This window comes from Myotis nattereri, assembly GCF_964212035.1.
Source record: "Myotis nattereri genome assembly, chromosome: 3".
Taxonomy (NCBI): Eukaryota; Metazoa; Chordata; class Mammalia; order Chiroptera; family Vespertilionidae; genus Myotis; species Myotis nattereri.
Genome location: NC_138077.1, coordinates 8180748 through 8194707, shown reverse-complemented (window position 1 = coordinate 8194707; position 13960 = coordinate 8180748). Strand labels below are relative to the sequence as shown.

The following is a 13960-nucleotide window of genomic DNA, read 5'->3' as shown; positions in this document are numbered from 1 at the left end:
CCAGCAAAAGTTACTGGCGTGCCATGTTTGGCACACGTGCCTGGGGTTGCCCACTCCTGCTATAGGCCTAGGATGTGATTACCTGCATGACCTGCCCAGCTAGGTATTTATGATCAAATCACCTTTGCGGTTACTTTCAGGTTCACCAAGCAGCGCCCAGAGCTTGTCAGGTCTGCTATGTAGCCCCTTCATCACTCATTCATTCATTCATTCATTCATTCAATTATGACTGAATTGTAGGGGTCTCTAGTTCCCCTCCACACATGGCCTCCCACCCTTCCTTGAATTACAAACTAGGCTCTTCCTTGGCAGGAACAGGAAAAGCTGGCCTCTCCCACTTACCTGCTCATGGGCCACTCCCATTGGGGTTCTGCAGGGAGCCTACAGAAGGCAAGGCTGGGCCTGCTCCTGCAGTCAGCATCCAGTGGAGGGAGAGGCCCAGCAGCCCCTGAGGTGCAGCCCTGGAGTGAGTAAGGGGGTGCAGCTGGAATGCCACTTCCACACCAACCTGAGGCCCTGGGAGGCATCTCATCACTGGACTCCTTTGTGCCTCCTCTGCTCACACACCTCAGCCCTTCACTCTGTCCCTGAGTCACACGCTGGTGCAAGGTGGGTGCTGGACCAGGTCTTGCAGATGAGAAGTGCAAAGCAGTCCCATGCGCTGGGGAGTGAGGCCAGGCAGGCCTGGTCATGGACTCCAAGATGCCCTGGCAGTCTCTGTCCCCCAGCTCCTTCTGGAGCCCAGTGGGCACACACTTCTCTCCCTCCTGCTCTTGGGGACTCTCAGGTCCAGCTCCCACTCATCTCTGGGTCTCTCCCACCTGGAACCTGCCCTGCAGGGGTGTGGCAGTGGAGGTCGTAGCTTCCAGAACTCAGGCCTGGGATGTGGGTGTGCAGCTTCACAGAGGAGGAGGACAAATCACAGGAAGATGGGAAGAGCAGATGTTTGGTAACCAGCTGTCTGCCCTGCCATGCAGGTGAGTCTCAGATTTAAAAAAGTTCTCTCTGATCTTTGCTCTCTTATTGGACCAGGCTCCCCACCTACATGATTTTAATATAATCATTTTATTTTTTGTTCCCCCCCTTTATTTTAGAGGGAGGCGGGGAGAGGGAGAGCAAGAGAGAAACATCAACGTGAGAGAGAAACATTGATCAGTTGTCTCCAGTTTAGGGCCCAGGGGGATATGGAACCCGAAGTTGAACCCAGGACCCTTGGTGCACAGGAGAAAGCTGCAAAGGACTGACCACCCCGGCCAGGGCCTCCCCTGCATGCCAGGAGGGAGAGGTGGGAGTCCTCCCCACCCCGTGGCTGGGTCTGGATCGCCCTCCGCTCAACAAAATCAACAAGCGAAAGTGGCACCTTATGGAGGTGCGCAGAGCCGGATACCTCCCCCGCGTGTCTCCAAGGCCAATAAGACCAACACCAAACAGGGCACACGCACTGCAGCGCAGGCCAGTGGTCCCCAGGCGGCGCCCTCTGGGGGACCAGGTTGTGCAAGACGCCATCCCTCACCCAGCTCCCCTCCCCCTCCCCCACTTGTTCCCCCACCCCACCCACCCCACTCCTAACCCGCATTGGCGCCTCGCCCCTCCCACCGGACCGCCCTTCCCTCCCCGCCCCCTCGTGGTTCCGCCCCAATTCACCTGGGCCCAAGACTTGCGACAGAGGGAGGGCCAAGCTCGCAGTTAAAACCCTCGCTCTGCCTTCGCTGCTAATCTCACTTGCAGGCCATTGCTCTGTGCCCGCTGCTCCGCCATGAGCGCCCCCATTCACATGCTTGGTGCGCCCTCCAAAGTCGAGCCCGCCACGGCCGAGATCCAGGCCATTGCCGACAAGGTAGGCATCCCGGGTCCTTCCGAGACCGGGTCGGGTCCGGCCCTGTCCGCACAGGGGCAGCGCCCGCCGGGACGCGGAGGGTATTGACGCTGGGACAGGGACCCTGGGCCTCGGCTTCTAGAGGGAAGGGCCTGGTGTGCTTGTCCTCGGGCGGTTCCGGTCAGTGAAGCTGGGGCAGGGTCTGCAGGGGTCCTAACTTCTGCCCTGCCTTATTCCAGTGCTCCTTGTGCAAGTAAAACAAAAACGGAAACCAGGCTGGGATGCAGAGGCAGAGCCTGGTTCAGACCCTGGGCAGCGCTTGACTCCTGTGCCTCAGTTTCCTCTTCTGTAAAGTGGGCATCACTGGGGGGCCTTCACCGAAGGTTCTGGGGAAGGTGGGAGGTTGGGGCCACAGGAAGGCTCAGGTTCTGAGAGGACACAAAGTCCAACAAACCTGCCCCTTCCCTAACCCAGTAGAATCCCACCCCCCCACTCCACCCCCTGTGCTCAGGTGGTTTAGACCGGTGGTGGGCAAACTGCGGCTTGCAAGCCACTTGCGGATCTTGGGCCCCTTGAGTGTGGCTCTTCCTAAGCTTTAGGAGAACCCTAATTAAGTGAATAACAATGTACCTACCTATATAGTTTAAGTTTAAAAAATTTGGCTCTCAAAAGAAATTTCAGTCGTTGTCCTGTTGATATTTGGCTCTGTGGACTAATGAGAGGGTCTAAACTTTAGACCATCTGACCACAGTAAAGGACGGTGAGTCCGTCCCATGAGACTTTGAAAATGAGGAATCTGTGGGGACTGGGTGGTGAGCCAGTTGGGCGAGGATCCTCTCCCACGCGGCTCCGGAGCCCAGCCTCTCCTGAGGTTCCCGGGTCCCAGGCCTAAGGAATTCCTCACTTGCTGCGTGAACTGTGAATGCGCATCAGCTCAGGAGAGAGGAGTGGCTGTCTCGGGGCTCCCTGATGTGGTGCTGTCACTTGAAAGTGACAAGTAAGAGGGCGGTCACCATGGCCCCTGGGAGGCAGTTCTGAGGGCCGGGCTTGCCTGTGGCTCCTAGAGGACAGGGCAGGGACACCCTCTTGCTGCCTCGAGTACTGATCCTCCCCCAGCTCTCGAGGCTGCAGGTGTGGAGAACAGAGGCCAGAGAGGGAGCCCTGGCCAGAGGATGTCAAAGTCCCCAATTCTGGCTCAGCCTCCTCAAGTAGGGCCCACCAGTCCGACCTGGGCCTTCCCTGGCCCTCTGCAGTCTCCTGGCCCCTTGAGGGTGGTAACTGGCAACTTCCTCACCATCCCCAGGCCTTTCCTGCTCCCCTTGGCTCTAGTTCAGCCCGTCTTTCTCCCGGTCCACAGTACTATCAGTGAACTGTCACCACGGGCAGTGCCTGGAGGCTGCCACATGCCCAGTCCCATCGCCTGCATTTGGGTCTTCTCACCATTCCTGCTTTCCTGCCTCCACTCCTGAAACAGGCCAAGAGGGAGGTGATTCCTTCCAGACTCCCGTGTGCGTTTGTGTGTGTCACTCATCCCCGTAGGCTTGTCCACCGTCTGCAGGGTCAGATCCCTGCGGACCAGACATGGCACCTTGCATGACAGGTGAGCACTGAGACACAGGTAGGCCTGCAGTGAGAACCCTGCCAGCCGCATGCCGAGGGCACAGGAGCGGCAGGAGGGACCTGCCTTCTCCCTTCCTGACCCTCCTTCCTGTCAGCTGCCGACTCCATTCTCCCTCCATTCTTATCCCTGGTTAGGGCCCCTCCCTGAAGGCGCGGGCAGGCCACAGGCCTCGTGCCGGCCACGGGTTTGACAGGCTTGGTCCTGATTGCGAGGAATAATCCGTAAAGGGGGGGCCTTATGGGTCCGTTTGTAACATCTGACATGAGGCCGCAGCTCCCGTGTCAGTCGCTCTTGCAGGAAGGAGACACTGAGTTCCCCTCTCTCCGCCCCCTAGGTGAAGTCCCAGCTGGAGGAGAAGGAAAACAAGAAGTACCCCACTTTCAAGGCCACGGAGTACAGGAGCCAGCTGGTTCATGGGACAAACTACTTCATCAAGGTGGAGTGTCCGCTACAGGGGTGCTCATGCAGATGTGGGGAGATGGGGGACTTACAGGGGCCAGGACAGGGGTGGGAAGGGGGTCTGTAGCCTGGCTGGTGTGTCTCAATGGATAGAGTGTCAGCCTGCACACCAAAGGACCTCGGGTTTGATTCCTGGTCAAGGGCAAGGTACCTGGGTTGCAGGTTGGATCCCTGGCCACAGTTGGGGCGCATGCAGGAGGCAATCAGTCGATGTACCTCTCCCTCTGTCTTTCTCTCTAAAAAATCATTAAAATGTTTTTAAAATAATAAAACAAAATGAGTGTGCATGCACTCCTGCAGGCCTCCATGGAGGAGAGGACTGAGCCTTGCAGGCAACTAAGGGCTCTGTGGAGGGAATGTAGCATGGCGGGGGTGCTGGCTGGGTGATTGGCATCTGCTACGCCCGAAAGAGGAAGATGGGAATGTCACCACCCTAGTGGCTGTTGCCCTGAAGCAGTGGTTCTCAACCTTCTGTCCCTTTAAATACAGTTCCTCGTGTTGTGATCCAACCATAAAATTATTTTCGTTGCTACCTCATAACTGTAATGTTGCTACTGTTATGAATCATAATGTAAACATCTGATATGCAGGATGGTCTTAGGCGACCCCTGTGAAAGGGTCATTCGACCCCCAAAGGCGTCGTGACCCACAGGTTGAGAACTGCTGCCCTGAAGGAACTTGGCCTCCAGGCTCTCAGGGCCTTTCTCACACAGTCCGCCAGGCACAGGGACTTGTGGTCAAAGGCAGCACCTGCCCCCCTCACTCGACTCTCTCTTTGCAGGTTCAAGTTGCAGATGATGACTTCGTGCACCTTCGAGTGTTTGAAAGTTTCCCTCAGGAAAACAAGGCCTTGGCCTTGCACAATTATCAGACCAACAAGACCAAGCAGGACGAGCTGGACTATTTCTAGTTCTGGATTTTGAACCAGGAGGTTCTCTGTCACGTGTTCGCGTGTCGGGGTCAGAAATGAACGCCGTCTCTATGCTGTGCCACTTTCGCTGGAAGGGCTGCTCTGCGCCAATCTGGTATCTCTGCTTCTGACTTTAACAGCGTGATTTTCCTCCCAACCAATGATCTTAACTAAATTGCTTTCCAAGAGGGCTGAAGTGATCTCTAAATAAATACATTTTTAAGGTTTTGCAAATTTCCTCCTTTGCTGTGGGATTTTTTCTTCATCTGAAACCATAACCACCACTAGTCCTGTTTACAAAGGTCTTTCACGCCATGCCCTGGGCCTGAGACCCTACACCTGAGGAGGAGAGCCCAGCGGGGTTGCCCCAGGTCCCAGCCAGTGGGTGGTTGACCCGGGGCCCCAGGAGCCGCTCCAACAACGGCTCTGGACCTGCGTCCTGTCTCCAGGCCTCGGGTGCCTCCGTAAGTAAAAGGATTTGAGTGAACCCGGGTCTAGACCATGAGTTCTAGGTGTGCTCAGTCACACTGTTTCCGTAGCAGCAATGACACGGCTGGGACCAAAGTATTGAGCAAACCTGCTGCACAGCTGCTCAGAACCGGCGGCCTGGGAGGCGGTGCTGCTCATCCCCTGGGCTGCGGCACCTGCTCAAAGCCTGAGCCTCCAGCCAAGGCCGGTTTGGCTCAGCGGATAGAGCGTCGGCCTGCGGACTGAAAGGTCCCGGGTTCGATTCCGGTCGGGGGCATGTGCCTGGGTTGCGGGCACTTCCCCAGTTGGGGATGTGCAGAAGGCAGCTGATCGATGTTTCTCTCTCATCGATGTTTCTGACTCTCTTTCTCTCTCCCTTCCTATCTGTAAAAAATCAATAAAATATATTTAAAAAAAAAAAAAAAAAAAAAAGCCTGAGCCTCTGGAAGGACCTGTTTCAACAGGGTCCTGCCCGTCAGTGCGGTCAGTGCCTGGTTGGTTTGCCCCATGTTTGTGTGAAATAGGTTGAAAAGAGTGCCCCTGACATCATAGGAGTAATGACTGTTTGGTGAAATTTCTATCTGAGTGGCTCAGAGTCAAGGTAGAATATGTGTTCCTGAGGGTTAATGTCGTATGACATTCCTGAACCCCACTCGGCTCCCCTAGGGCATGTGGCATTTTGTCTGTGACCAGAGGTCATGAGGAGCCTGGAGAGCAGCAGTGAGAAATCTCTACACAGTGAGCTGTGTGCGTCCCGACCCTCCATGAACTGGAAGAATAAAACGTTCATAACACCCTCTTCGTGTCAAGCAACTCTGCACTGAACAGAAGATGGAACACCATTCCCACCTGGGACTCTCAGGGACCGGCAGGGGAGACGGCATTGAGGGGGCTAAGCAGAGCTGACAGCCATGCCCTGCTCCGCCTGGTTAGAAATGGGTGATTGCTTAACGGGTGTGGGTTGTGCCCAGGGTGATGAGGCATCTGTGACAGGAAAGGGGAGACAGTTACACATGGCTGGGAGGTACAAATGCCCTGGGCTGTGCAATTGAAGTGACTCAGGTGTACTTCCTTCCTGTGAATTTCACCTCACTGAAAACATAGCACAAGACAGTCAACCAGAGCCAGTCTGGGGGACCCCTTTGGCAGAGGATTTGGGGAACAAATGCTGGGCTTGCGATCTTCCATCTGCCCAGCCTCTCCTCTGCCCACCCTGGACTCTGGGTGCTAACCTATGGGTTCGCCCTCACCATTCGTTCCCCAGCACATGCTGCAGGGACCGCCTCGGGGTCTCCTGGCAGCGACGTCTCTTCTACAGGATGCTTTTTGGTTCCTGGTACTTGGCCTGCCAGTGAGCCCTTCAGGCTAAGCTGGTAATGGCACCCCTCCCTCCGTGTCCACCCCACCCCTTTTACTAAGCACTCAAGTCACTGGTCAGTGCCATCTATTTCCTCAGCACCTAGAAGATAGCGACAAAGGGACACACCTGCCCTTGAGAGCCACAGGTCCTAATTCTCCAGCTGTCCAGGCAGGGACCGCTAAGCAGCACAGGGCGGTCAGCGTGGGTTTGAGAGCCAGAGTCAGGTGCTTCAGACACAAAGCAGATCCCGCGGCCTCCTGCCCTCTCCTTGCCTTTCTCACAAAGTCTGCTACTTGGGGATGACCTGATGATTTATCTAAAAAAATGTGGGAGGGTGTACAGTACCCGCTGGGCTAGGAGGACCAGAGCTGTCACCACCCAGGTGTGAAGGAATTGGAACCCAGAAGGGGCAGTGACACCTGCTCAATGACCAGAGCTTGTCCTCACAATCCAGCAGCGATGGGCCAGGAAAGGGAGCCCACCCTCCTGATCCCAGGGAGGGTCTTGCAGGAACTCTGAGTGGGTAGGGCACCAGATTGGGTTGGGGAGGGGACTTGGGCCACGATGAGCAGAGCAGGGCAGGGCAGGGCAGGGCAGGGCAGGGCAGGCCCTTTTTAAGAGGTAGATATATGCCCAGCCAGCATGATTCCATGTTTGAGCATTGACCTATGAACCAGGAGGTCAGTTTGATTCTCGGTCAGGGCACATGCCAGGTTGCAGGCTGCATCCCACGTGCGGGGGCGTGTAGTAGGCAGCCATTTGATGAGTCTCATCATTGATGTTTCTCTATCTCTCTCTCTCCTTCTCTGAAATCTATAAAAAAATATATATATTATGGATGCATATATATATATATACACATATATATGTAAAATATGTGTATATAATGTATACTAGAGGCCCAATGCATGAAAATTCGTGTAGAGTAGGCCTTCCTTCCCTCCGGCCACCGGCACAGGCTTCCCTCTGTCCCTCCGGCCATCGGCACAGGCTTCCCTCTGGCACCCAGGAGCAGGGCTTCCCTTGGGCCACCGCAGGCACCTGGGACCTGGGCTTCCCTGGCAGCACTGGCTTCGTCCATATGTCTGGTCTAATTAGCATATTAAGCTTTTATTATTATAGATTATTATTATAGATATGGTCTTTAAAGAGGTAGTTAAGATACAACAAGGTCACTGTGTGGGACTTCATGCAATCAGACTGTGTCCTTCCAAGATGCAATCAGGACACAGACACGGAGGGGCAATCACGTGAGGACGCAGGGAGAAGACAGCATCTTCATTCCAAAGAAAGAGGCCTCTGGAGAAACCAGCCCTGCCCACACCCTGACATCAGGACACAAAGGGCATCTCTTCTCTCCCGTTAAGGCTTCCCCAACAGCAAAGAGCTGATCAGCTGGCTCAGCACTGGACGGGCCTGCGTTCACTGACTCCTTCCTGTGTCACTAGGTGAACACTCCATACTTTGCCTTTTGCTGAGCAGACTCTTCTGCAGGTATAGAGAAGGCAAAAGTACAGAAGGTAGATATTCTCCTCCACTAATGACTCCAATGCAGTAAGACTCTGCCAAGTTGAGTAATTAGTTTCTGCGATTTCTGTGCAGCACCACCGCCCCAGCAAATTTTGATCCTTTGCCTATTTCAGTCTGAACTAAACCACTAGCAATGGTCCTAGTGCCTATGCCAGTGATGCTCCCCAGCCCTGGCCCCCCTTAGGGCAGCGGAGGGAGGCACAATGCTGGTGCCTAGGCCCTGCCCTCAGAACCCGACTTAGGACAGCAGCGTCTGGACATCAAGACTGTAAAAACCCCCAATGACCTCATGGGCAAGCGGCAGTGTTGAGAACTGCTGATCGTGGTCAGAATGAAAAAGCTCACTGACGAACTTCACAACTATCAGATGAGAGTCAGTCCAGCAGCTTTATAACACCACACCTACTTGCCACTTTAATTTTAAAATGTAGGATATTGCCCTAGTGGATTTGGCTCAATGGATAGAGCATCGGCCTTCGACTGAAAGGTCCCGGGTTCGATTCCAGTCAAGGGCACATGCTGAGGTTGTGGGCTTCATCCCCAATAGGGGGTGTGCTGGAGGCAGCTGATCAGTGATTCTCTCTCATCATTGATCTTTCTCTCTCTCTGTTTCCCTCTCCCTTCCTCTCTGAAATCAATAAAAAGATATCCTATCTAATAATAGACAAAGATGCAAATTGACCATATGTTTGCTATGACCACCATTGGCTAATCAGAGCGATATGCAAATTAACCACCAACAAATATGCGTCTAACTGGCATATATCCATTGGAAGCGAAGACTGAAGATACCGTAGAAGGAAGCCAAGCAACCGAGCTGAGGTAGCGGAGACGGGCAAGAGAGAAGCGGAGGAGAAGGGCGGGGTTAGACTGGCAGAGGGTGGCAGGGTAGGAGCAGCAGAGCAGGGCAGGGTAGGAATGTCAGAGACGTGAGCCAAGCCCTATTCTTGCAGGAATCTTCCTGCAATGAGCTTCTAGTTTTAAATAAATAAATAAATAAATAAATAAATAAATAAATAAAATGTAGGGTATTACCCCTTTAGGCTTTTGAGCTGAGTGTATTTTAGGTAAATGAGTTAATAGGAGTTGAAGTGTTTCACACATAAGCACCAATAGACACCAGCTACAATGGGGACTTCTCTCTTGGTCTAGATCAGGGGTCCTCAAACTACGGCCCATAGACCACAAGCAAATACAAATATTGTATTTGTTCCCATTTTGTATTTTTACTTCAAAATAAGATATGTGCAGTGTGCATAGAAATTTGTTCATAGGATTTTTTTTAAACTATAGTCCAGCCCTCCAATAGTCTGAGGGACACTGAACTGGCCCCCTGTTTAAAAGGTTTGATGAACCCTGCTCTAGATCTTAGAACCCAGGCTTCTGTGTGTGGAGGCTACTGACTCAGTGGTTCAAACCTTCCCAAGGGGTGAGGATACTAACGTGCCTCTGTGGTTTGAAAAGCATGGACGAGCTGGGAGATGGTCCTTCCTAGTTCCTCCTGTGCAGGAAACAGTAAAAAACTCCTTCAGACCCTGAAGAAAGGCGGCCTCACAACAACAAGCAACACACTCAGCGGACCACCTGTCATGAGACAGGCTTCACTGGCTGCTGCAGCCCAGTGTGCGTGAGGCCTGCAAGCTACATTCCTGCTGCGAAGGGCTTCCCTCTACAGCTGGGGCCCCCAGAACCTTGCAACAGGGAGTCACTGCCCTCATGATCCAGCTGAGTCCTGAGCAACAGAGGTTGGCCACCGAAGGAGAGAATAAGAGAAGGCAGGCCAGAGTAGAGCGCCGCAGGACATGCATCCACCTGACCAGCACAAAGAGGGAGCCAACCAGACCCAGCTGGTGTGGCTTAGTGGATAGGGCATTGGCCTGCACACTGAAGGGCCCCAGGTTCGATTCTGATAAAGGGCACATCCTGGGTTGTGGGCTTGTCCCCCCAGTAGGGAGCATGCAGGAGGCAGCTGATCAATGATTCTCTCTGATCATTAATGTTTCTATCTCTCTTCCTCTCTGAAATCAATAAAAATATTTTTAAAATAATAATTATTATTATTATAATAAAAAGAGGGAGCCAACCAGACCCCTGTAACTTACTCTCTGCCTGCCTGTGTCACTGGCCAAGCAGGACTCCGTGCACTTGCTAAATGGGTAATTCCAGAGCCTTCCCTGAGGCTCTAGTTCAGAGGCATGGAATACAGTGCAGGATTCTGCACTTCCAATACTGCCACCCCACGCAGGGTATCCTGAAGAAGAGTAAGCAGTTCATATTCTAATAAACACTGTTTTACAAAGGCTAGCATTTTAGGGCAATGACACTACTCTGTAAGACACCATCGTGATGAATACATGTCATTATACATTTGTCCAAACCACAGACCATACACCAGGGGTGAACCCTCAGGTGAATTATGGACTGAGGATAACGATGATGTGTCAAGTGTTAGTTCATCGATTATAACAAATGTACCATCTGGTGGGCGATGCTGATAACAAAGGCAGCTGGGCAGGTGAGGGGGGGCGGGCAGGAGATAATGGGAAACTCCTGTACCTTCCTCGCAGGTTTTCTGTAAATTACAACTGCTCTAAAAATAGTTTTCTTTTTATGGAAAGACAAGTTGAAAAGGCTGCAGGAGAAATCTGTGCCTCAGAGGACTTAGACCCTCTCCCTTGGTTTCCATCATTTAGGGCTGTTTGTGATCTCTCACAAACAGCAGACAGAAAACCCAGGCTTCACCTGGGCACTGACTTGCACTGATCAGCACCTGTGTGGCTATGGTGCTCAACTCAACAAATATAAGACCCTCTCTGAACAAAGGCCCTCACCTTCCTGCCATTAATAAATCTATATATAGAAAAGCCTAAGTGACCGTTATGAGCGGACAACTGGCCGGTAGCTATGATGCACACTGACTACCAGGGAGGTGGTCAATGTGCTCCCACAGCCAACTTGCCACAGCCAGCCAACCTTTCCCAGTCCATACCCGTGTCAGTCGGTCTGATCGGGACTGGGTGAGACGGCCGATCGCCCGCCAGGCCGAGGGATCCCACCCGATCACAAATTTGTGCACCTGGCCTCTGGCAAATAAATAAATAAATAAATAAATAAGTAAGTAAGTAAGTAAGTAAATAAATCAAAATAAAAAAGCTGTAAACTACTCCCAGAGTCAACCACACGCCCAGCTGGCCTCCCACTGATGCTGCTGCTCCAGCTTCCTCTTCCTTCCCGTACGCTCACCTGGAGGAGCGGCTTGTCCTGCATCCACATGCAATAAAACAGTCCTTTCCACACCTTCAGCAGCTCGTCATGAGTGAAACCACCTGCATCAAAACAGCAACACTCAGACTAAGCGGGCCCCAGCCTTTTAGTACCAGGAACAAAGGGACCTTCCCTCTCCTCTCAAGACATCCTTCTAACTCGGAACCCACTGGACCTGGGCCCGCAGGGACTCCCCCACGCAACTGCCATTTCATCCTTTCAATAAACACTGAGAATCTCCAAGTAGCAGCCACTGTACGATTTTGGAGATTCAAAACTGAGTGAGTCACTATGTCCTGAGTTGGATGGTGGCTGGCAATCTTAGGGGGATAATTCACCCAGCGTCACACTTGGGGTTGGTGCACTTTTCTGCATTACACTCCAAATTTCAAAAGAAAAGGTTAAGTCATCGGGCCAGTACACGATGAAGACACATAAAATCACTCAAAATATTGACTGAGTTCCTGTGTCTGGCACTGTGTTCAGTGAGCAGTGGTTCTCAGACCTGAGCACCAGTGTTAGAATCACTTGGGGGCTTGTAACACACGGATCGCGGATGCTACGGCCAGTTTCTGATCCATCAAGGCTGGGAAGAGACCAAGAAACTGCCTTTCCAACTAACGTCTCGGTGATGCTGCAGTTGCCGATGGGGTGCCACACTTTGAGAACCACGATTACACAGCCCAGTTAACAAGCATGTTCTCTGCTCTCGCGGGGCGTACGCTACAGTGAAACTCAAATGACAACGCAACAATTACACAAGGACCATTACTGACAAGTGACAGATGCCGCGGGGAGGGGCAGTGGAAATACCACCATAGGTGCGCCAGACCACGTGGTTCGGAGGCCACCCAGCCCGGATCGCCCCCGGACCGCACCTGGCAGGCCCAGTCCCCAAGGCGGCCCCGCAGGCCACGCGCCAACCTGCAGGCCACTGAGTCCTGACGACGATGTATTTCCGGAGCCTCCTGACCGCCTGGTCCCGGGTCACCTGCTCGTTCCCCACCAGACTCTGCACCAGCTGGATCTCAGCGGGGAGCTGCACCCACGGAACCATGGCGATCGCCACTGAGAGACCCAGGTGCCAGGGACAGCCCCGCTGCTCTTGGCCTGGGCGCTCTCTCTGAGGTCCAGCACTAGGGAGGGCCACTCCCCGGCCGCACGCCATCGCCCCGTAGTGGCCGGACACCGCAATGGCAGCTCTAGACAGTTGTAAATAAAAGGTCACTAAACCTGTGCCCGCCTTTTAGGGGGGCGGTAGTTTAACCTGGTTGATGACAGAAAGCCAGCGAGCACAGATGGAAGGAATGGAAGAATTGGAGAAAACTCTGTGCAGCCACCAGTGAATCATTGATTCAGGGTGAAAGTCATCAAAAAATGGCACAAGGGCATAAGAAAGGTGGTCCAAGCTATCAGTGCCCGCCCCAAATGGCCGGCCACTGTGGGCGCGGGGTGGGGAGTCTTCCACGCAGCAGCCGCACCTGTGGGCAGTCAAACCTGACCCTCATTCAGCCTTCAGGGTTGCACCCAGTTGTCAGGACACAGGAAGGCTGAGCAGGGTGCACAGGAAGACAATCACCACCCTAGTCTGGGACAGTTTGCAAGACAACTGTCCTGATATCTTCATAGAGTTAAAGTCATGGATGAAGGAAGGAATGAACGCCTGGATAAAGGAGGGGATATACTCCTTTAATATTTACATATACAAATCTTGATTGGATCCTGGTTCAAAGAAAAAGCTCTATGTCATTTGGGGGTCAATTGGGAAAGCTTGCATATGGACTGGATGTTGGATTATAGTGCAGAATAATTGTTTATTTTCTTAGGTGTGACATTGTAGTGCTTATGTTCATGCAGAATGGACTCAGCAGATTTTTTCTGTGTCAGGAACCCCAAGCCTGTGGATCTACTGGGCTACGAGGATGGAGGGCAATGATCTATTATGGCAAAGGGACACAAAGCAAATCAGCACAGGAAAAGGCCATACAGAGCGAGTCCAGGAGACACCGGGAGGAGGCTTCCAGAATCCTCTCCAGGTGGAGTCACACAGGCCACACTTACCGCCCAGCAAGGAGCTGCGACAACAAGTGTAAGAGGTCGACTAGCAGGAAGCAAAGTGGAGAAGCACCCACTTCCTTTACATTAGTGATTACAGGATAGTTAACATTTCCAGTTAGTAGAGATGGTATGTGGGCAGCAGCATAACTGATGCCAATGTGGCTATGCCTCCAAGGGGTTTGGAAAAGAAATGGACCCGGACTTGTCAAAGGTATCTGATCCTAGATGCATAAGAACAATGGGCAGGGCTGCTTACGGGAAAGATTGTCCTTTCACTAAGGAAGCTATAGGCCACGGGGAACCTTTTTGTGAGTGCATGCCAAAACCGGCAAAATCTCTGACTCAAAATTCTTCTGTGTGCCAACCCTAATTTTTTGAGAACATGATATGCCTACTTGATATCTCTTAAGGTGTACACATGTGAAGAAGCTTGAAGAAGTAATAAAATTCATTCAAGTGACACAAACACAGTAT

At 52.7% G+C, this 13960-nt stretch overlaps 1 protein-coding gene across 1 annotated transcript; it reads left to right on the top strand.

Annotated features, from left to right (window-relative positions):
- Nucleotides 1–1649: 1649 nt before the first annotated feature.
- LOC308516970 (cystatin-B-like) lies at nucleotides 1650–5043 on the top strand. The gene is made up of 3 exons (XM_081088020.1): nucleotides 1650–1837; nucleotides 3772–3873; nucleotides 4678–5043. The coding sequence occupies exons 1-3, from the start codon at nucleotides 1757–1759 to the stop codon at nucleotides 4804–4806; spliced, it is 312 nt and encodes a 103-aa protein (XP_080944146.1). The 5' UTR covers nucleotides 1650–1756; the 3' UTR covers nucleotides 4807–5043.
- The last annotated feature ends 8917 nt before the right edge of the window (nucleotides 5044–13960 follow it).